Source organism: Schistocerca serialis, chromosome 3 (genome assembly GCF_023864345.2).
Source record: "Schistocerca serialis cubense isolate TAMUIC-IGC-003099 chromosome 3, iqSchSeri2.2, whole genome shotgun sequence".
Taxonomy (NCBI): domain Eukaryota; kingdom Metazoa; phylum Arthropoda; class Insecta; order Orthoptera; family Acrididae; genus Schistocerca; species Schistocerca serialis.
In genome coordinates, this window is record NC_064640.1 from 165,648,938 (window position 1) to 165,672,751 (window position 23,814).

At 39.9% G+C, this 23,814-nt stretch overlaps 1 protein-coding gene across 1 annotated transcript in view; it reads right to left on the reverse strand.

Moving 5' to 3' along the window:
- The window catches only part of LOC126469882 (E3 ubiquitin-protein ligase HERC2), an 846,528-nt gene that overhangs the window by 498,862 nt on the left and 323,852 nt on the right, over nucleotides 1-23,814 (reverse strand). Inside the window, exon 31 of the mRNA XM_050097213.1 lies at nucleotides 13,926-14,047. Coding sequence (XP_049953170.1) covers nucleotides 13,926-14,047 — 122 coding nt within the window. The remainder of the gene's footprint in view (nucleotides 1-13,925; nucleotides 14,048-23,814) is intronic.

Sequence of the window (23,814 nt, forward strand, 5' to 3'; positions counted from 1 at the left end):
TTCAATTCATACTTACAATAAAATACAATGAAAAGCACTGCACTGAACAGGTGCCTGAATGTTGTGGAGGGGCAGTTGAATTTTGTGAAACTGAACTTTTAATTACAGTTATTTATAGGTCCCCTAACACAGAGTATTTCTGCTCAAACTGCAGCGGAGTCTTTGTTCACTTTGTAGGAAGTCCCAAGAATTAGCTGTCTGTGGTGACTTCAATATTAATTTTGTATGTGACTGTGCATGAAAAAGGAAGTTGGAGGATCTGCTAAATTCATATGATCTGATGCAGACTATATTTTTCCAAGCAGGGAGCAGGGGAACAGTAACACAATGATAGACAATATTTTTTATTAATTATTCATTACTAGATCAGCATTCTGTTAGTAAAAGGGGGAATGGCCTTTCAGACCATGATGCACAAATATTAACACTAAAAGGTTTATGTACTCACACAAATGTTATACATAATTACAAACTGCATAGGAAAGGTAATCCAGTGACAATAGAAAGATTTTCAAACCTTTTTTTAGGAACAAGAGCAGAAGGATGTTTGCAGTGCTGATAACATAGATGACAAATATAATGCTTTGCTCAATACATATTTTATGCTCTTTGAAAGTTGCTTTCCATTAGAATGTTCAAGGCACAGTATTAGCAGTAAAAGGTAGCCTGGGTGGTTGACTAGTTGGATAAGGATATCATGTAGAAGAAAGTGGGAATTATGTCAAAACGTTAGATATAGTCACAATCGAGCTACAGTAGTCCATTGCAAACAGTACTATAAGGCACTTAAAAACATTTTTAGGAAGGCAAAGAGTATATGGTACACAAATAAAATAGCTAATTCACAGGTTAAATTAAAGCCACATGTTTAGTCATGAAGGAAGTGTCTGGTCAGCAGCACCAGGTCACGGATATAACGTCAGTACATAGTAAAAAATGTTTCTGTTACTGATAAGTCAGTTGTATGTACAGTATTTAACAATCACTTTCTGGACATAGTTGGTGAATTAAATGAAAACTTGGTTTCAACAGGGAATCATGTAACTCTCTTGGAAAATGGCTTTCTGGGACTGATGTCAGAAATACTACTCAGTGATGCTGACAAGTGCGAGACTGAGTCAGTAATTAAGTCACTGTGTCTCAGAGATATGATGGAGTATCTAGCAGAATACTAAATTACTGTACTTAGCCATATCTGTTTTTTTCCCCTGTATGAATGGTCAGTTTTCTGAACGATTACAGCACTCAGTAGTGAAGCTGCTTTATAAAAAGGGAGAAAGGGATAATGCAGACAGTTTTAAACCTATTTCTATGCCATCACTGTTTGCTAAAGTTATTGAAAGGCTAAGTTTGTAAGGATAATTGATCATTCCATTTAACATAATTTGCTGTCAAATGTACAGTTTGGTTTTAGAAAAGCTTTAACAACTGAAAATATTATATCCTCTTTTCTTTGTGAGGTACTGGATGGATTAAACATAAGGTTTCGAATGCTAGGTTTTTTTTATTTTATTTTTTATTTTTTATTTTTTTATATATATATAACTAAGGTGTTTGATTGTGTTGATCGCAAAATATTGTTCCAGAAGTTGGACCATTAGAGAATATGGGGAGTAACTCACAACTGGTTCACCTCTTAATTTAAGAACAGACAGCAAAAGGTCATTATTCATAGTACTGAAAATGGCCATGATGTCGGGTCCTAGTGGGGCATGGTTAAATGGTCGGTGCCACAGGGATCACTGCTGGGCCCACTCCTGTTCCTTATTTATACAAATGATATGCCTTCTACTATTACAGGTGATTCTAAAATATTTCTGTTTGCTGATGACACTACCTTGGTAGTAAAGGATGTTGTGTGCAATGTTGGCATTGTTTGAAATAGTGCAGTTCAAGACATAAGTTCATGGCTTGTAGATAATAAACTAATGTTGAATCACAGATGACTCCGTTTTTACAGTTTTTAACTACCACACAATTCAACAAACCCTGACTTTCTAATTATGAAGAATGGGCTTATGGTTAGTGAGACTGAATATTTCAAATTTCTAAGTTTGTTCCGACAGATAGAAAATTTTCATGGAAAGCCTGTGTTCAGGATCTTATTCAAAGAATATGCTACAATTTTTCCTGTTAGAACACTATCTGAAGTAAGTGATAGTTTGACAAAAAAAGTAGTCTATTTTGCCACTTTTCATTCACTTGTGACATATGGCATTATATTCTGGGGTAACTTTTCCCATTCTCAAATAGTACTTTTGGCTCAGAAACAGGTGGTTCAGGAACCAAGTGGTGTAGGTTCGCAAATCTCTTTATCAACCCCTGTTCATTGGTCTGGGTATTCCGACATTCGCCCCTCAGCATATATATTATTTAATGTTGTTTCTTGTTAACAATATCAGTTTTTCCCAAGAACTGGCAGCTTTCACTAAGTTAATGGTAGGCAGAAATCCAATCTGAATTTGGATCACACTTCCTTGACTTTCATCCAGAAAGGCATGCAGTATTCTGCTGCAGCCATTTTCAATAAGATACCCCAAGAATTCAAAAAGCCTTGCAGTAATCCACATGCTTCCAATCTAAACTGAAAGGTCTCCTCATGGGTCATTCCTTCCATTCTGTCGAGGAGTTACTTGAAAAGTTAAGCTAATTCCTGTGTTCCTTTGTTAATTGTGTTTGTATAAACTTAGAGTGTGTCATCTTTTTAGTATTCATAAACATTTTATTTTATCTGTTATTACTCTTCTGTTGTAATTTTGTGTACTGACATGTTCTGTGACCATGAAACCAGATGTGTAAACACTATCTCATATGCATTCCATTTGGAAATCATGCTATTTCTACTTCTTATTTTTGCCTTCAGTCAACTTTCTATTCTAAGGAATATGTAGAAGTTACCATCTTTAATAAATGAGTGAAACTTGTAAAAGAAGACACACATTCTTTCTGTGTATGATATTGAATGGGGAAGTTCCAGCTAGCTCTGTGTCTATTCTTATCTGTAGGAAACAGAAAAGTTTACCTATATTGGTTATTTGTCCACAATTTGATATTAAAAGGTCTCTCACAACTGAATTCCATGTCAGAAAGTGGAATATTCTGTGTTTTGCCGTATTTATGTAACATTCTATTTAGTGTAAACCCACAACTAAACAATAGCCTCTAATTAATTCTGTCTTTGCCACATCTATTATCTATGTAACCTTAAATGTTGTGTCATTTTCAGATGTTTAAAAGAATAAATCAGTAAAACCATCAAAGCTGCTATTTAATGTCATGTCATGACCACACTCAAGTCCAAAACCAAGAGCTGGGTCATCAATGAAGTACAATGCTTAGAACCGAAGGCACGTTTATTACAAACACCAATGTGTAACTAGAAAAGAACTGACCCCCTAGATGGAAAGCGCAGCTATTTATATAAATATCAGATATTCACATATCATTACAAACATCAAGAATCTTCCAGAAAAAAATAAGTTGGGTCAGAACCAGCAACCTGCAGTATGCCAGCCAGCGACACTAACCATTGTGCCACACTCCATGCACCACAGCTCATGGCATCACTCTCTCTCCCCTCAAGAAACAGCAACCCACTATTTTAGAAGTTCTCATTGCAAACCTCTACAGCATCCTGGATATAGACCCTGTCAATGGTCCTCCATGTGGTGGCCCTGGTGGTCATGTCATTATATCTGCCTCACTGTGATGAGCAGCGAACGTAGCCACTCCCGTCAAAGCTTCACGATTTTTGAGTGGCTCTTCAACTTCCTTGAAACTCTTATTATTGATCTGTACCTCTGAACTGTAGTAGGGCTTCATATCAAGAGCATGGATGATGTTCATGAACTTTTGTCTTCTTGGTGAAGGTTCACAGCCCACTGTTTCATATATGATGACTGACAAGCGATGAAGGATACAATACAGCCAACATTAGCACTTTAGTAACTTTTCCAATAGCCCCACTCACCACAAAGGCATAAAAATTCATACCAGGTCTCACAGGCTGCTAAACCACAGGACAGTGCTTGGTGTTAAAGTGCTCTCAGTCTTCCTCCTGTGGGTCCATAGTCTGTATATGAGACAGCTGCTTTGCTTCCTTGATCTTGGTGATGAGATGTTTCACGTAATCATCCTGAGTATTGTCCAGTTGAAATTGGAACACTGTATTCAATTGCCGCTTCTACGTAATGACTTTGGAGCAGAAAGAACGATGTGAACTCTGTAGTGTCTAGCTTTGCTGTGTTGTTGGCGAGTGTCACAATGAGCGTTATTGATCCCAATCTCCGTGATTGAGATCAACATACTTTAAGAGCGGATCATCTTATTTAAGTTTTCTGTGAGGCCATTTATTTATGTGGGGATTGTAGGCAGTTGTCATCCTGTGTGTGATGTCATAATGTGAAATTACCTCTGATACTAGTCTTGACTGGAAGACTTTTCCATGATCAGAGATCATCACATGGGGCATTCTGTGCTTCAAAATGAGGTCTTCTACAAGGAGCTGTACAATTTCCAGACCTTTGACATTTGGCAAAGCTTTGGTGACAGCATATAAGTGACAGTGGCATAGCGTGAGGGGAGACTTTGAGACTTAGTCTCCCCTGTATTCGTGCTTAAAGAAGATGCAACAGTAATTCATAACAAAATATAAACAACTTTCTACTAACAGCTCTAAGTGTGCGAAGACATCAGTTTTGTAGCCCGCGCCGCACCCTGAGTATTCGAGTATTTGCCTGCTTGAGACTCGACTGCTCTCAGTCTCTGCCTCCCTTCCCTTACCTGGCTGTGTTAGTGGCATTCTCGGCTCCCCTCCACTTCCGCTCTTCCACGACGGCTGGTGTACTGCACTTGTTAGCAGGTATCGAGACTAGTCTCTGCCGCTTCTATGCTGGCTTTTAACACAGAAGTGAACAGTCGCGCAGTTTGTGTTCATAGTCATTCTTGTGTGATTTTAGTGCATATTTTCGTTGTGTTGTCAACGTGAGTGAGCCGGCAACTGAACACCTTCTAGAATTTTTATTAAAGATGCCTTTTTCTACATTAACATACGAAAAAAGTGCAAATTGAAGGACAAACAACCTACTCCTATATTCAGTGTAGTTTTAAGTGAAGCCAAACAAAAACGTACATTTCAGACAGCCTGGTAAGAAAAGTACACTTGGCTGACTGCGAATGCAGTTAATAACAGATTACATTGTTATATATGTCTTCTGTTTGGTGGTGAAAGGGAATGGTGCAACGAAGGCATTTGTACAATAAAGAACTTTGACAGGAAAGCACAAAGCATCAGATATCAAAACGTCACCTGCAGAACAAAGAATCATTTCAGCTATTGGGTAAAAGTAGAACTGACACGCTCTTTCTGAAGCCGCTCGTCTGACAGCAATAAAATAAAACGAACAAGTAGCATCCAACAGGAGAGTATTGGCTCGTCTTATTCAGGCAATTGTATTTCTTTGTAAACAAGAACTAGCCTTTCGCGGCCATCGAGAAGACGAATCCTCCAGCAACAAAGGTAACTATCTGGAATTGTTGGATTTACTAGCTCAAGGAGAGCAGTTAATCCGAGACCATCTGTCATCATCTTCAACCTTTAAATGAACTTTTCCAGATATACAGAATGATGTAATACAAATGATAACTCTGGCAGTTAATGAGAAAATAAAATCTGAAATTCAGAACTGCAATTTCATTTCGATTCAGGCTGATGAAACGTTAGACGTGTCATGCAACAGTCAAATGAGTATAATATCCAGGTACTGTATTGCAGACAAAACTAAGGAAAGATTCGTTGGATTTTACGATGTTTCTGGAGATAAAACTGCTGATGAAGGTTTGTCAAACATTATTCTTGCAGTACTGAAAGAATGGAATGTGGAAGGAAAAGTGGTTAGTCAAACATATGATGGTGCTTTGGTAATGTTGGGCATGGAAAGAGGACAACAACAATGGGTGAAGGAGTTCTGTCCCTATGCACTGTTTATTCATTGTTACACACACCAGCTGAATTTGGTACTGTTACATGCCTCCAAAATCATACAAAAAGTATGCATGTTTGTAAGTGATCATACTGCATTCCATTTGTTTTTCAGCAAATCATCAAAATGAACTGTATTGCTAACTGAGAAAGGATTTAACCTACCACATGCAAGTAAAACTCACTGGAACTTTCGTACCAGGGCAGTTTCAACAATATCTAGTCATTTCTCAGAGCTATACAGTGTTTTTAATTATATAATTGATGATACAGACTCTCAGTGGGACCCAGAACATTTGAGCTGTGCTGTGGGAATGAAACGATGGATGGATGATCCTACGTTTGTCTACTTGCTTTGCTTCTACCAAGGGTGCTTTGTTTATGTTGATAATCTCTTTAATGTCCTTCAGTCAAAATCTGTCAGGATAACTGCTTGACGCGACGAAATAAGAACATTTTTGAGAAACTTACAACAGTTAAGAACGGAAACATTCATTGATGAATGCATTAAATGCAGCTTGTGTTTGAATGGCAACTTATCATTCTGTGATAGTCAAAAGACATTTCTCAGGGCACTAACTTATGAGATACTGGATTTGCAAATTGTTCAAATGGAAAGAAGATTTCAAGACTTTCCCCAAATTCAGTTTGTTGAACTTTTGAATGAAAAGTGTTTCCCAAACTATCAAAAAGAATTCCCAAAGTTGAAACTGTTTCAGTTATTAGAACAGTACCCTTTCTTCAAACAAGAACAACTTCAAAATGAACTGTGTTACACATATGCTGACGAGAAAAAACACTTATCTCCAATAATCCTCTTAAAATACATTGTCAACAATGATTTAGACTCTGTTTATGAAGAAACAACAAAGTTCCTACGTTTGGTTTTGACCCTACCCGCAACGACAGCAAGCAGTGAACGAAGCATGAGTACTCTTAAACAAGTGAAGAATTATTTAAAGAATTCAATGTCCAACACCCGGCTGTCATGTTTGAGCACCTTAGCAATAGAAAAGATACTACTTGGAGAGCTATCCAGTGATCAGATCTTTGTAGACTGAGTTATAGACTTATTCGTGGAAAGAAGAGACAGGCCCATTGCACTTGTGTACAAGAAAATGTAAGTGCTTCTTCTCTTGCTGCTGGAGTTCTACAAATTTGTCATCGTTTCTTGAACAAGTAAGTTATTATTATTATTATTATTATTATTATGTCTTTCCTTTCTCAGACGTTATGTCTGGTTAAAAATGGAAAGTGACGCAGACCTTGATCAAGCGTGATTTCCTTTTAACTGTACGGTATATGTTACATTGCATTATATATATATATATATATATATATATATATATATATATATATATATATATATATATATATATATATTTTAAGAGAAGAAGCACTTACATTTTCTTGTACACAAGTGCAATGGGCCTGTCTTTTCTTTCCACGAATAAGTATATGTTACATTGCATTTAGGAACTTTCGGGTAATTGAACATGTATCAATAATTACAGATTTCTGTAGTTGTATATACATATACACATGTTCAATTACCCGAAAGTTCCTAAATGCAATGTAACATATACCGTACAGTTAAAAGGAAATATATATATATATATATATATATATATATATGTGTGTGTGTGTTTGGATGTAGCTGTATTGCGTTGATGTACTGGTGGATATTGTGTGGTATGACTCCTGTAGTTGATAGTATAATTGGTATAATGTCAATTATTATTATTATTATTATTATTATTATTATTATTATTATTAGTGGTGGAGGTAGTGGTGGTGGTAGTAGCAGTAGTTGTTTTATTTGATACTTTTGTTTCATTTGTTTAAATTATTGTTTATTGTACTATTTTGTCTCCCTATAACTGTAGTCTCCGCAACCTTTACAACCACGCTACGTCACTGGTAAGTGAGGTAGTTAGTTCAGACTATTACCCTTCAATTCCCATTAGTCATTTCTGGGAACCTTCCCAAGAGGTAGATTCCAATTCTGTGGAATCGTACAGCTGCAGACGGGATTGGTACCAGATGCCCCAGATGTAACTGCAGCACGTGCTTCTGTCATTGGCATTTCTTACAGAGGCTAACTTAAGGTCTAATGGATTGGTAGAGATCTGCCCGGAGATACCTGCATCGAATTCTGTCTGAAGTCCTAATGAGTTGTACGTAATCAGATTTTGGAGGGTCATGGAAACACTTCAGGATAGCTAGCTGAAGATGAGCTGAGATGATGAGCAACCATTACTGTCATAATGGATCATAGTTTCTCTGATATAATGCTCCTTTTATTAATGGGAATTTTCCTTTGGTCAGTTGCTCCTTCTTCAAAGCTTCTATGGTTTTCAGCAGTGCTGGATTTTCCATTTGTTCAGCAGTAATGTCATTTAATGCAGCAATGAAGAGATTTCACCAATGCTGCTGTGTTCTGCCAAAGGATTCCTTGAAAGGCAGTCAGCATCCTTGTGTTTGACTGCAACATCATGCTCCTGTAGCCTCAGTGCTCTACTCACCAGTCAACCTGACAGATCCTGAAGGGAAGTTAGCCAGTGCAGAGTATTATAGTCCACCACAGTGGTGAATGATTTGCCAAATAAATACAGCCAGAACTTGTTGATGAACCAAACAACTGCAAGGCACTATTTCTATGTTGTAGAACAGTTCATCTTGGACTGGGTGAGTACTCAGGAAGCACAAGCTATCCCCTTTCCAGTACCTTCCTAAACTTGTCCCATAATCACCAGAGCTGGTGTGAAGTTCTATCTCAGCATTCTTGTGATACAGTGCTAGGATTGGAGAAGATGTTAGTGCCTCCTTAAGGACAAAGAGAGTTCTTTCTTGCACCTCAATCCAGGAAAATCTGGCATCTCCCTGTGAATGTTAATGCAAGGAATGTGCCTTGTTACAGAAGTCCTTTATGAATTGCACATAGTACAAACTTCTCACATCATGAATGTGCAGAGGAGTTGGAAAAATCTGTGACTGCTTTTACTTTCTTTGTATCAGGACAGACTTTCTCACCATTCATTAGACTATAATTTCTAGAGAGGCAAAGAGGCACTTTTTCATATTCAGGCGAGGCCTGTGGTTTGAACACAATTCAAAATAGTTGTCAGATGGCTTAAAATGTCTTTAAAAATGATAATGTCTTCCAGATAGCAAAGACACATCAGCCATTTAATGTGTCAAGGCATGGATGGAGCATTACACAGTCCAATCTGAATAATTTTAAATTCATAGATGACATCAGGAATTATGAAGGCCGTTCTTCCCCGGTCAGTCTTGTCAACCTTGATTTGTCAGCACCCTGTCTTCATGTCCATAGTTGAGAAATACTTTGCTCCTGTCAAGCATTCTAAGGTGTCATCAATGTGTGGCAATGGATACATGTCGTACCTCGTGATTTTGCAGAAATGACATGTGCCACCCTCCTCCTTCTAAAGAACCACAGGTTACTCTGAAGGTCCAATGATGTTATCTTGCAGCAGCTTCTCCACTTCCTCCTGCATTCACTATCACTCAGCCAGTGACATCCTACATTAGTGGTGGCTAATTGGTGGATGATAACAATGTTTTACCATGGCCGTTTGGCCTACCTTTTCCCCACTCTTGATACGAAAGCAACTGCAGATTCTATTTGCAGTTTGATAGTATTTTCCTACTCTACGCTGTTTCTATGTGGAGCATGATTCTTTGTTGATGCCACAAAGCTGCCATTTTTGACTGGTTTGGCAATCCCTACACACATACCATTAGCAATGAACTGAACTGTGCCTCCACATGGCAATTACTGATCCAAAGTTCACTTTGACCACCTATAATGTTTATGACTTTCACTGGCATGTAGATGTCTTTTGTGGCCCTGAGAAGCTTTTTGCAACTGCCAAAAGCTTCACAGTTTAACTGAGCACCTCAACTGATGTCTGGAACTTGTCCTGTTGATGATGGGAGGAAAATAATGTCTTCAATACCAATCAACTGCCCAGAACAATATTTGTAATGTGTGCTTGTTGGAATAGCTTTATCAATCTGGAACTCTGATCTTTCACAGTCTATGACTGCTTGTGATGCCTGCAAGAAATCCCATCTGGGAGTAACATTATGACTATATTCTGTTACAACATTAAATTTGGAGGGCCATGCTGTGTCATAGATAATTATTGTTGCAATACATAGTTCCCATCAGCTTCAGGTACTTCCCATCTATGACTTTCAGCACAACCATTTCCACAGAATATAGTCTTCTTCAGCTGAAAATAATGATTATCTGACACTAGAGCAAAGGAATTCCGTGAGTTGCCTAGTGCCTGGACATGATGGCTGTCAATGATGGTGTTAATGAGGTTTCATAAGTCTTTGTGGCTGCTATAGACGAAAGATATGCATCTGTGGCAGTCTCTCCTCTCCATGATGAGTTTTTCTGAAGGTGGTGGCTAGGCAAGCAGCTGGTACTTCTGTACGGTGATGGAGAATGTCTGTGGCGTGTTGGAGAACCAGTGATGGGCTTCATACAACTGGTTGTCTATAATTGTCAGCAGTTGACATTAACAGAACTGTTGGATGGGTGAGATCCAGCAGCCTAATAGATACATAAAAAACTTGTCTTTTTTCTGTGCAGGAGCATACAGTGCATCCAGGTCCTACAAAATGGAGACCCACTGGCATGTTCTCTTCTTCCCTCCATATGCCTGTTCTTCTGTGGGCCATTATACATGGTGGAGGAGTTTATGTAACTGTGTTGGTCAGGTGCCGGGCTGTTGTTTGACGACTGTGGCATAAGTCCTGGTTGGCTGAGTCCATACTTCCTGGCACACTCAATTGGTGGTGAGACTGGTGCTAAAGATCGACACACCTCCTCTTCAACATTCCTTGTTACCTTCTGATGTATGGGGCCAACATTCATGGCTGCTATCTCTTGCTTATTCAGTCCAACAGTTCTGATTGTCATAAAATGCAGTATCTCTTCTATCACTAAGTCATACGAGCGCAGCAAGGTTGTGGTGGTCTTCTGCAATTGCCATAGGAACCACATTGGAAAGTCGGTCATATCTCTTTCATTTGACTCTTTTCTGTTGCCTTCCCTTGATGCATTGACATCACTTTATGAATTCCTCTGTTGTTGTGACGTTCTTTACCAGAAGAGCTTAGTACATGTCTTTTGCAATCCCTTTCCATCATTTATGAGGTTTCATCAGCTTCTGTCATATTTGGATTTAAAATGTGGCATAGAACCAAAACATTATGTATGTGGGACTGTGCCATTTTCCCACAATGTTGGGCTCTGTTCTTCAATTTTTCGTGAACTAAGTGGACTTGCTGTTGGTTGTGATCAAATGTTTTCTTCAGATCAGCTTGAAATTTGTAACAGTTAATCAGCTCCTCTTTGTTGTTCTACAACCCTTGCTGGGCTGCACTGTCCTAGTAAAAGTACACATCTGCCAAACACATCATGTCATCCCACCTGGCAACTCGATCCAATACCTTTTAGCCATCTGTTGGATCCTGATTAATATCTCTGGAGAACACTGATCAACACATGATGTGCAGCTGCCGGCTTGGAATCCATTGATTTCCTGAAGATACAGACCATGTGAACAATCTACTGCTTGTATTCTGGTTCCTGTCTGTGAAGGTGACAGCTTTTACATTGACTAAGTGGATCCAAAGTGATGTAGATGTTCTGAAGTACCTTTCGTCTCCACCAATGTCACATTGTAGCACCACTCAAGTCAAAATCTGAAAGTAGAGTCATCACCGAAGTACAAGACTTATCACTTGAAGCAAGTTTATTACCAAAACCAACACACAGCCAGTGCAGTATTGATCTTCCAGGTAGAGTGTGCAGCTATTTATACAAATGCTAAATATTCCAGACTATACAAACATTAGAAATGTAAGATATTTCAAGAATCTCCAAAAAATGTTAGATAATTGCTGGTGATCATGTTTGAACTTGTGAACCACAGCACACCAGCCAGAGATGATAAACACTATGCAACACTACATGCACAATAGATGTGGGAATAATAATGTTTTACTGGTAACAATAATCTTTTACTCTGCAACCAGTTTCAGTGATTGCAGTAACATGCCAAAAATATTATTTTTTTTAATTTGCGTCTGATGAGCGTTTGACAAATGTGGCTCTATACTGCACAAAGTATGATCTTAATTAATTCTGCAGGTACCTTTTTTTCTGATATGACTGACATCTATTTTATACGCATTAACCAAAAATCACTGGAAACCATACTGAGCACTTTGGAATGTTTTCTTGTATGTTTTGTGACTTTAATTGGCACTTTGCACAGATAATCATAAAGGGAAACAACAGTCACATTTGAGTTCTGTGGCCCATTTATTTTAATGATTGAAAATGAAGGAGTAAACTGCTTTTGAAAGCTTCACCAACATTGAACAACTTTTGTTTCCAAAAAATTATCCACAAAACTGTGGCAAAGGGCAAATTTGACCACCTGGTGGCAGAGAATTAGGAACAAAACATGCTCAGTTTCAATGGCTGTTCCACAACATTTGCCATCTCGATCCTCCATCTACCAATACCAAGTTCTTCTAATTAGATTATAACTGTTCTTAAAATACATCATTTGGATCCCACAATCCTCATGAACTCTATCTCTGCTAACTTCCATCCCATACTCCCCTCCAAACAAACCCCCCATTTCTCCCAGCTCACTACACCAATCTACACCCACACTCTTCTCTCTTGTATATGACTACTTTGAAAAGACCTATACCCAAAACTAGTCCACATATAATGTCGATGATTTGTGTTCATGACAACATGCACCAATGTAATAAGGAATAAATTTCATTGACATCAATGCCATCTCTGTAAGGTTGAGAAATTTTCTCCTTGCTCTCATAGAACGGGATTTTGAAAGTAAATCCTTCCTATTCCTATGACACACATATCAAATCAGATACTGAGGATGTGGTGTACATGAAATGATTTAGATGGATGAATCATATTCTGAATCAGGAGGAACGGAAATTGATTTTGCCACAATTTTTAATAGGAAACCATTCACCATTGCTGTCAGTGGGACAATCGGTGTTAAAATGAATATTTGACTGTCAAGTTCTGGATGTATTAACTGGTAGGCCCTCAAAAACTAAAATGAAAGGAAAACAAAACTGTAATTTAAATCTGTGTTATTTTCAACTGTCAAACTTCCCCTGGGAGGTGTTGCTGCTTAAAGCATTTTCTAAATAAGATGTAAATTCAAATAAACAGATAATAACTAAAACTGTATGAGTGCTTCACATACTTCATAAGAAAATAATTTCACTGAGAAAATCTCATGCAGTTACACCCTCTGGTATTTCAACCATGGCAAGCAGGTGATGGTATTGTGCTCGATAACATCTCTGGAAAATATGAAAAACACAAATTGCACTATCTTAAACTGTTGGTTAACAAGTAATGAGACGGGTAAATCAGCTCACTGGTCAAAAAGAGATGAATGTGTACCACCTTTAATCTCCAGAAAACCATTGTGATGTTCAAAATAACCACTGAGTTCACGGCAATTTTGTTTACAGTTCACACAAACCACAGTTTCTCAGTTTGCTCCATAAAAAGAAAATTCATGTCATTTTCAAAATGTGTGTAATTAACAGCTGCACAATGATTATTGTTAAAAGTGTTACGACACATAATGTTAGTGATTTTAATTGGACACTTGAAATTTGAAATTTGCGGTAAGGTCTTATGGGACCAAACTGCTGAGGTCATTGGTCCCTAAGCTTATGCACTATTTAACCTAACTTAAGCTAAGGACAACACACACCCATGACCGAGGGAGAACTCGAACCTCCGACAGGGACAGCCACATGGGCCGTGACAAGGTGCCTCAGACCGCACGGCTACCCCATGCGGCTTCGACACTCACAAAAGAAAACAACTTACCTGGCAAAACAGAGCTTTCCGCAGAGTTTCCACATCTGTGCCTTCCTCTTGCAACATGAATTCTGTTATGGCTTTTGAAAGTTTTGTGGCTTTGGAAGAATGGGGCAGTGTGTGTTGTTTGTCTGTAACACAAAAGTTCAAAACAATAACTTTTGAATGCAGTTAACTGCGAGGAAAATGCAGGAAACATCTGCGCTGATGATTTGCAAAAGAGCAAACACATTCCATGAAACACTGTGCTGTGGTACAAGACATACTGGGGATGAAGTCCTAATTTGCTAATCTCCTCCCCCCACCCTCTTTCTCTCTCCCTCCCTCTTCACTAAATCTGAATGAATAGTACATCTTGGAAATTAAAAGTTAATCACATACTCTGGTGACAAATGGCTTGTTTGTACCATCCATCATTTAGAACAATTTGCTAAGAAATAGGTAACCACAGTACAAAGGCAGAGTGTTATCTCCCTCTCCTCATTTTTAATTCATCTACATCCACTACTCGTATTATACTTACCCCCCATACACGCAAAAAAAAAAAGCTACTGAGTATTGGAAACGTACAGACTCATTTATTGAACTTCTTGAACTATGCTGTCACTGTAAAAACTTCACTGGAAGGACAAAAATTGAAGAACAGGTAAGGAGCAAATTGTTCCTAATTGTTTGCATAATTTCAGATTTTTGCAAAATTTTTCAGTGGCTATGCAAGAGATCTCAGGAAATGCCTTTATTCGGATTGTGCAAAGAGACAAACTGTGCCCTTAAGAACACAACTGTTGTAATTAATTTGACTTACTATTGACTTCATAATAAGGAGAAGGACTATTTTCCATTTGGTTACGTACAAATTGATAATTTAGAGAGAGGTTCTGAAAATAACACCACATGTGTGGTGACAACAATCATGTTCATATACGCTGGGTTTGAAACGGAAAGTATGAGTCTTGACTACTGTACATTTTGATGGTTTTCAAGTAAGGTAAATAGCTGAAGACGGCAGTTTCTTGGGTGAAATAAACTTCAGTGAATGAACACATTGTTCACTATCCACAAGGTTTACATGCAGAAGTGGATAATGATGACACTGAGATTGTGGGTGACCACATGTGGCCTCTGCTTCATTATATTAGTTATCTCTTTACATACACTCATATTAATAAGACTAAATGTGAGTACCACAATGTTTTCTTAATTAAAGAAACTAATTTGACAGATGACATAAAAAGTCTTACATTTGCAACTGGCAGAGTTTGGTTATTTTTATCTACCACTTGAAATTTTTAGTTTCATGGCTTACACTTACGTTGTGCAAAGAATATACTTGTTGAAAATAAAAAATTATTTCTGCAATAAAGTAATCAGAGAATCATTTTGCTACAGCAGACCCTACAGTGCATGCCAAATGACTTACATATGAGTCATCACAGATTAAGCAACTACAGTGCTGCACAATGACCGAGAAGGCTGCCAGAGGTGGCCCGATAGCCAACAGTAGTCACTTAGGCTGATGTGCACATGCTGCACAACACCATTGATGACTGCTGGGAATTGAATTTTTATACAAGCATATTCACGCCTCCAAACTCTCGGTTGTCAAAGTTATTCCAGTCATGTGATTATTCTCTGTGTACCTATATTCTCCATGACCCAATAAAACTTAGTTATTTAAGACAGTGTGTTTCCTTGTGTTCCTACAGGTGGCAACAGGTGAAGATAGGATTTTTGTGTGTTCAAAATCCTGAGGATTTACTGATATTCAGCTCTACAATGGAAGATCTATTCTAGTCACTCATCCAACAACAGCTGCATACTGTGGTCATGTTGCAACGGTTGTTGGCTATGTCAAACCCGGTTCCACCACCAGCTGCTCAGCCGATTGCTCACCCGCCACCATTCCCCCTTTGATGAATCCACACAAGACTAGAATGCTTACAAAAAAGATCTGCCAACATTTCATGGCATTCCGCATGGTTGACAAGGATTTCTGTAAGGCTTTTCTCTTCACTGGATACCCCCTCATATTTTTCACTACTGTGGCAGTCTGTTCTTCTGCAGGAACCAGTGTCACTTTCATTAGACAATATGTTTCATTTGCTGTCTCCTATCACTACAAGAGTACATGAGGTATCGAGCTTGGACAGCTGAGCTTCACAGTCTCAGTCATAAATGTTGCTTTGTTATGGATATGTATCAGGGGTCATACGCAAACACCATGGTCCGAGATGCAATCATTTGTTCAGCTCTTGATAAGGAAGTGCATCAACACATCCTTCAATTTAAGGTTCCTATGCTGAAAGAAGTTTTGAATACTGCACAGTTGTTTGAGGTTTCCTGTGTCACAGGCTGCCAGTTAGAGGCTTGGAGTGATGTAGTCATTGTTGACAGCATACAATCCCAGTGCATGGAACCTAGTGCGCTAGAGGATGAGGGGGTGGTTGCAATATAAACACGCTCACTGAACTGCCGTGGACAAACACAATACGGCAGCAGGAACAGTGAACTCTTCTTCCTTCGTGGCCCTCTCACTTTGTACAGCTCAAGCAGGCAAATTGCCCTAGTCAGTGGGCCACGTGCCATAAATGTAAGAAGAAAGGTCATACAGCAGCGTTATGTCAATCTCTAGCCCCTCAGGAGTCCTTGCAGGCCTCCAAGGATGTGGATATTCATGCTGTTTCGTCACTGTGTTTGCTACTGTCTGAAGACCAGAGCAAACATTTCACTGAAGTGCAGATGATGAACCTACCATTGTGCCTACAGGTTGACCTGGGAGCCACTGTGTCCCTACTTAGCTTTCAGTCATATGTCAGGCTTGGCTCCCCAACATTGGCACACATTGAGTATCAGCTGGTAAGCTAAAACAAACTGCTAATTCCTATTCTTGGCCAGTTCATGATCGACACAGTTCACAAGTTAGTTGCATGTTCTCTTCTGTACTTGTAGGTCAATGATGAGAGAGCAGAAAATTTATTTGGGTTACTACTTCTGGTTTTTCGATCATGGATGCGGTGCATCCGGAGTCAGATCAAGTACATTATCACAAACTGGATTTCTTGTGTTCTAGGGTTTACGATCTGTTTGCCCAAGCGTTGCGTTGTACAAACAATTTCATTGCACACATCACCCTCAACCTTTCAGCCCACTGTTCATTTGGGATATGGAATCTCCCAGCACTGCACACATCCACTGGAACAGCACACTGCAACCACTACAGCTTTGCCTCATCTGTCTAATATAAGGGAACTTCAGGCATTTCTTGGCAAAGTGACGTACTATCACTATTTCATTCCCAGAGCAGTTACTATTGCCCACCACTTGCATCTGTTACTTTGGAAAAATACTTATTGCCTGTGAGCATGCAATAGTGCAGCTCGAAGATAGTCTTCACTCTGCACCTTGTCTTGCAATGTTTCAACCTGGCAAGTATCTGATCCTAATCATGGACACATCTGAGTATGAGGTGGGGGTGGTCCTGGTCCATTGCCATTCAGATGGCTTAGAACAACCTATTGCCTTCACATTGAAAGCTCTCAACATTATTCTCAAGTGGATAAGGAAGTCCTTGCTATAATCTATGCCATAAAATAGTTTCATATGTTCTTGTATTGAGCAAAATTTCATTGAATTACCAACCATAAGCCCTTGATATCCCTGTTTAGCCCATCAGTGTCCTTACTGGACAAAGCCACCCATCGTCTTCAGCACTAGGCTCTGTTCTTGTCCTGGTACAATTATGAGATCCATTTGCATCCCACACTGCAACATGCGAACATGGATGCTCTATCCCAGCTCCTTATGGACCCTGACCCTTCATTCAAGCAACAGCAGCTGCTCTATTTTCAACTGAATATGGAGGCAAGGAAAACAGTGGATGGTTTTCCCATCATCAGTTCCTGTATTACGTCTCATCAATTTCTTTATTACCTCTTCTGCGGCAGCAGATCTTATGCTCCAGCAGGTGGTGTGCACAGTACGACTGAGGTGGCCGACCTTCCGACGGGCTGGATGTCACAACTGCTTCACAATTATTAGATATTGTGCCATCGTCTCTCCCTCTTGGATGGCGTTCTTCTTTTGTTGACAGACGTGATTACTCCCTGCATCATGATTCCAGTGGCTCTGGGGTGGGACATATTCTGTTTCCTACATCATGGTCACTGGGGAATATCTCACACGAAACTGTTGGCGCACGACGAAGTGTTTGGCCAGGCATCAATCGTGAGGTGGATCACTTTGTCATGGCCTGTTGCATGTGTTTGTTCCAGCAGGTGGGGCTGCACATTGTTTTTCCACAATGGCTGGCTCCTACATAGCACTGGGAGAGAGTCCACATTGATTTTGCTGGTCCCTTCTTAGACGTGCTCTGGTTGTTGGCAATTGACGCTTTTTCCTCATTTACATTGTGTCATTTGTTGTCCGTCTCTGACAGCATGTGCAACTGTCAAGGTCCTGTCAAAGATATTATCCATCAAAGGTTTGCCTTGCTGTTTGGTTTCAGACAATGGTCCTCAGTTCGTAGATCAGTCTTTCAAGGACTTCTGTTCCCACAATGGTATTTGCTACATCATGGCAGCTCCTTTCCATCTGTAGTTGAATGTAGAGGTGGACTGCATTGTCTGGGCATTTAAGATACAGATCTGCAAGTACGTGGCAGATTTCCCCACTTAAGAGGCTCATACATTTTACTTAAGCTCATACAGAAAGGTGCCGACTGGGGCCTAGAGTCCTGCCGAGCTCGTGCACAGCCATCAATCACGGACACTGCCCAGCCTCTTGCTCCCACACTATCATCCCCCAGCAGTACTAGTTTCATCAAAGTTCACACCTGGAACACCCATCTGGGCCAGAGGTTTTGCACAGTGCCCTCACTGGATTCAAACCATGGTTCACAGGAGCTGTGGGCATTGAGTCTTCATGGATCACAACAACGATCAACTTTTGTCATGCAACCAGAACCAGTTCCCTGCAAGGAGGGGCGTGAGGCCTCCTCTTTGGGATGGGGGACTGATGCCACCTGTTCATCCAGCACAGTCCGTTCATCTCGCACTGCCCATTCATCCCACGCTGCCCATTCATTCTCTGCTGCCCATTCACTCCTCAATGCCCATTCACTCCTGCTGCCGGTTTCCCATTCTACGCTCTACTGCTGCTTCTTGTGGCCATTGCCAGCCCCTCCCCCTGCGTGAAGTCCACAATGCTGAAAGCAGGGATTGCAATCAGACTTCTGGTGCTTCTCCTTACCAGTTCACCATCACTACTCCCACAGTTGATGCCCATTGGCCTGGACCGTGACATCAAGATGGCATCCCTTTTGTTGCTGGTCCTGTCTAACAAGCACCCATGTCAGCAGAGGTGTCCTCATCACAATCACTTTTGTTTGTATGCACTGATCCCAGCAGATTGAGAACTACACTCATCTTTGGCTGCCACTACGGAAGCCACCAGACACACTATAGACGCCTCAGCAATTGCAGTATCACAGATGGTGATGCCTGGCCCTTCCCCCTGGCAAGGAGGGAAGAATGCAGTAACCCACTGATTACTACATCTACCACAGCTGTAAGTTGGGCCACTATGGCAAACATAGTGCACGTCAACATTGAGCGACTCACTGCACAACAACTGAGGCTGCCGCCTCAGATGGCCCAATTGCCATCAGCAGTCATCTGGTCTGATGTGCATGCCCAGCAAGAGACCAGCAATGCCTGCCTGGAATTGTATCTTTATAAGGGCATACTTGAACCTCCAAGCTGTCAGTTGTCGAAAGTATTCCAGTCATCTTATTATTCTCTGTGTACTCACTGTGTCGTCGCCACTCCATGAGCCAATAAAATTTTAGTTACTTAAGACTGTTTGTTTCCTTGTGTTCCTAGTTACTACAGTTCAGTACTCTCAGCTGAAATAAAAACTAAACTTTCCTTTCAATTCCTCATCAGTAGCCCATGCTTCCTTAACTATTTTCATAAAATGTATTCACAGAATAAAAGGTTTTTGCCTTAAAAAGTCAGTTACAGAAATCTGCCACTTACAATGTAGTGAGTGTAATTTTATGTTTCAGAATTTACCCAGAGCTTCCTGCATTCAGGACATCAGGGATCAGCTACATATGATGAGATCATGGAGGTAGCATTGCTACATCTCTATGAAAGAGTAAGACACACATCTCAACCAAATATGTTCCTCTAGTAGTCCTGTTCCTACATATCCAATTGGAGGACCTATGGTTGTAGCATCCATAAGCAACAGGAGGGATACATCAGTGACAATGAAAATTTGAGTAGCTCCTGTGAGTGCTGTCAGATGACCTAAATAGATACAGTGGCAGCCTGCGATAGGCACGAGATTGATATTCAATGGCCTGGCACAGATTTTCACTCGTCACAAAATATTCATTACATTATGGTTTCAGCCTTTATGGTTTCAGAAGAAGGAGCCACTGGCTTCAAAAACTTGCAAACTGTTATATATGCTCTCCTGCTGCCACTTGGCGAGTAGATTTTTTTATCCATTTGATTACACTGTATTTCTAAAAATTGAGTACTTTCATTGATAAATAACTATAGAAGCCACATATGACATAAATGACAAAAATTTTGTTGCTAGAAACAGAAAATGTCAGAACCAGTTTAGAGGTTCCTCATTTGTAAACACAGATAACATGGAATAACAAATCCAAAACTACTGTTCATCTTACAATCATGTCACTAACTGATGTATCATAAGTCCACCTTAACTAAAATTCTATATTCAGCAAGTTTCTTATAATATCAGATTGCTGTGATAAAATTAAGTATTTGCTTTAACAACCTTACATGAAGCACATTCATACTTATTACACAGTTGTAGCAACAATGTTCAAGATATTGTTGTTATATCAAAAAATGAGCTCACAACTCAAAATGAAAAGTAATTAAATGAATGTCTTATCTAGAATATAACAAAAACAACATCAAGAGAAATTCCAGGATCTACATCTACATCCATACTCCGCAAGCAACCTGACGGTGTGTGGCGGAGGGTACCTTGAGTACCTCTATCGGTTCTCCCTTCTATTCCAGTCTCGTATTGTTCGTGGAAAGAAGGATTGTCGGTACGCTTCTGTGTGGGCTCTAATCTCTCTGATTTTATCATCATGGTCTCTTTGCGAGATATACGTAGGAGGGAGCAATATACTGCTTGACTCTTCGGTGAAGGTATGTTCTCGAAACTTTAACAAAAGCCCGTACCGAGCTACTGAGCGTCTCTCCTGCAGAGTCTTCCACTGTAGTTTATCTATCATCTCCGTAACGCTTTCGCGATTACTAAATGATCCTGTAACGAAGCGTGCTGCTCTCCGTTGGATCTTCTCTATCTCTTCTATCAACCCTATTTGGTACGGATCCCACACTGCTGAGCAGTATTCAAGCAGTGGGTGAACAAGCATACTGTAACCTACTTCCTTTGTTTTCGGATTGCATTTCCTTAGGATTCTTCCAACGAATCTCAGTCTGGCATCTGCTTTACCAACGATCAACTTTATATGATCATTCCATTTTAAATCACTCCTAATGCGTACTCCCAGATAATTTATGGAATTAACTGCTTCCAGTTGCTGACCTGCTATTTTTTAACTAAATGACAAGGGATCTATCTTTCTATGTATTCGCAGCACATTACACTTGTCTACATTGAGATTCAATTGCCATTCCCTGCACCATGTGTCAATTTGCTGCAGATCCTCCTGCATTTCAGTACAATTTTCCATTGTTACAATCTCTCGATACACCACAGCATCATCTGCAAAATGCCTCAGTGAACTTCTGTTGTCATCCACAAGGTCATTTATGTATATTGTTAATAGCAACGGTCCTATGACACTCCCCTGCGGCACACCTGAAATCACTCTTACTTCGGAAGACTTCTCTCCATTGAGAATGACATGCTGCATTCTGTTATCTAGGAACTCTTCAATCCAATCACACAATTGGTCTGATAGTCCATATGCTCTTACTTTGTTCATTAAACGACTGTGGGGAACTGTATCGAATGCCTTGCGGAAGTCAAGAAACATGGCATCTACCTGTGAACCCGTGTCTATGGCCCTCTGAGTCTCGTGGACGAATAGCGCGAGCTGGGTTTCACACGACCGTCTTTTTCGAAACCCATGCTGATTCCTACAGAGTAGATTTCTAGTCTCCAGAAAATTCATTATACTCGAACATAATACGTGTTTCAAAATTCTACAACTGATCGACGTTAGAGATATAGGTCTATAGTTTTGCACATCTGTTCGACGTCACTTCTTGAAAACGGGGATGACCTGTGCCCTTTTCCAATCCTTTGGAACGCTACGCTCTTCTAGAGACCTACGGTACACCGCTGCAAGAAGGGGGGGCAAGTTCCTTCGCGTACTCTGTGTAAAATCAAACTGGTATCCCATCAGGTCCAGCGGCCTTTCCTCTTTTGAGCGATTTTAATTGTTTCTCTACCCCTCTGTCGTCTATTTCGATATCTACGATTTTGTCATCTGTATGACAATCTAGAGAAGGAACTACAGTGCAGTCTTCCTCTGTGAAACAGTTTTGGAAAAAGACATTTAGTATTTCGGCCTTTAGTCTGTCATCCTCTGTTTCAGCACCATTTTGGTCACAGAGTGTCTGGTCATTTTGTTTTGATCCACCTACCGCTTTGACATAAGACCAAAATTTCTTAGGATTTTCTGCCAAGTCAGTATATAGAACTTTACTTTCGAATTCATTGAACGCCTCTCGCATAGCCCTCATCACACTACATTTTGCTTCGCGTAATTTTTGTTTGTCTGCGAGGCTTTGGCTATGTTTACATTTGCTGTGAAGTTCCCTTTGCTTCTGCAGCAGTTTTCTGACTCGGTCGTTGAACCACGGTAGCTCTTTTCCATCTCTTACGATCTTGCTTGGCACATACTCATCTAACACATATTGTACGATGGTTTTGAACTTTGTCCACTGACCCTCAACACTATCTGTACTTGAGACAAAACTTTTGTGTTGAGCCGTCAGGTACTGTAATCTGCTTTTTGTCACTTTTGCTAAACAGAAAAATCTTCATACCTTTTTTAATATTTCTATTTACGGCTGAAATCATCGATGCAGTAACCGCTTTATGATCGCTGATTCCCTGTTCTGCGTTAACTGTTTTAAATAGTTCGGGTCTGTTTGTCACCAGAAGGTCAAATATGTTATTGCCACGAGTCGGTTCTCAGTTTAACTGCTCAAGGTAGTTTTCATTAGTTACATTTCAAAATATAAATCTAAAAATGGTGCTTACAAGAATTGCTGAAATTATAAATTTAATTGAGATGCACATTAACTAAAATTTTAACTGGGAAGAGTGCATAATTATTGCTAATAGAGGATGATAAGCAGTAGACATTTACATACTGACTAGAAGAGGCACAAAGCAGCAGCAGATAGAAATGTGAAAAAAACTCTCTCTCTCTCTCTCTCTCTCTCCCCCCCTCATTCTCCCTCTCCCTCTCCCTCTCCCTCCTCCAAAACCTCAACACCAACATAAGCCATAGTGCCTTGATAGAACAGTGGAGGCTGTGTGTGTGTGTGTGTGTGTGTGTGTGTGTGTGTGTGTGTGTGTGTGTGTGTGTGTGGTTGGGGGAGGGGGGGGGGGGGGACATGCACACATGTCATCATTTCCCTGAAGAAAAATTTTGTTTTGTCTGGAAGTTCAACTAATTATAGTTCATTTCTTCATGCTTATCGGTTGTTCAATGCCTCCTCTATGAAATCAGTAGTGATCTGAAATCAAATGGTGCCTTAATTTAAATACCACAATGTGTTGTCAATAAAACACAATTGGACATGCAAATAATGAGCTACTATTTTTCAAGCTTTAACATGGAAATGTCAACACTTGTCAGTAA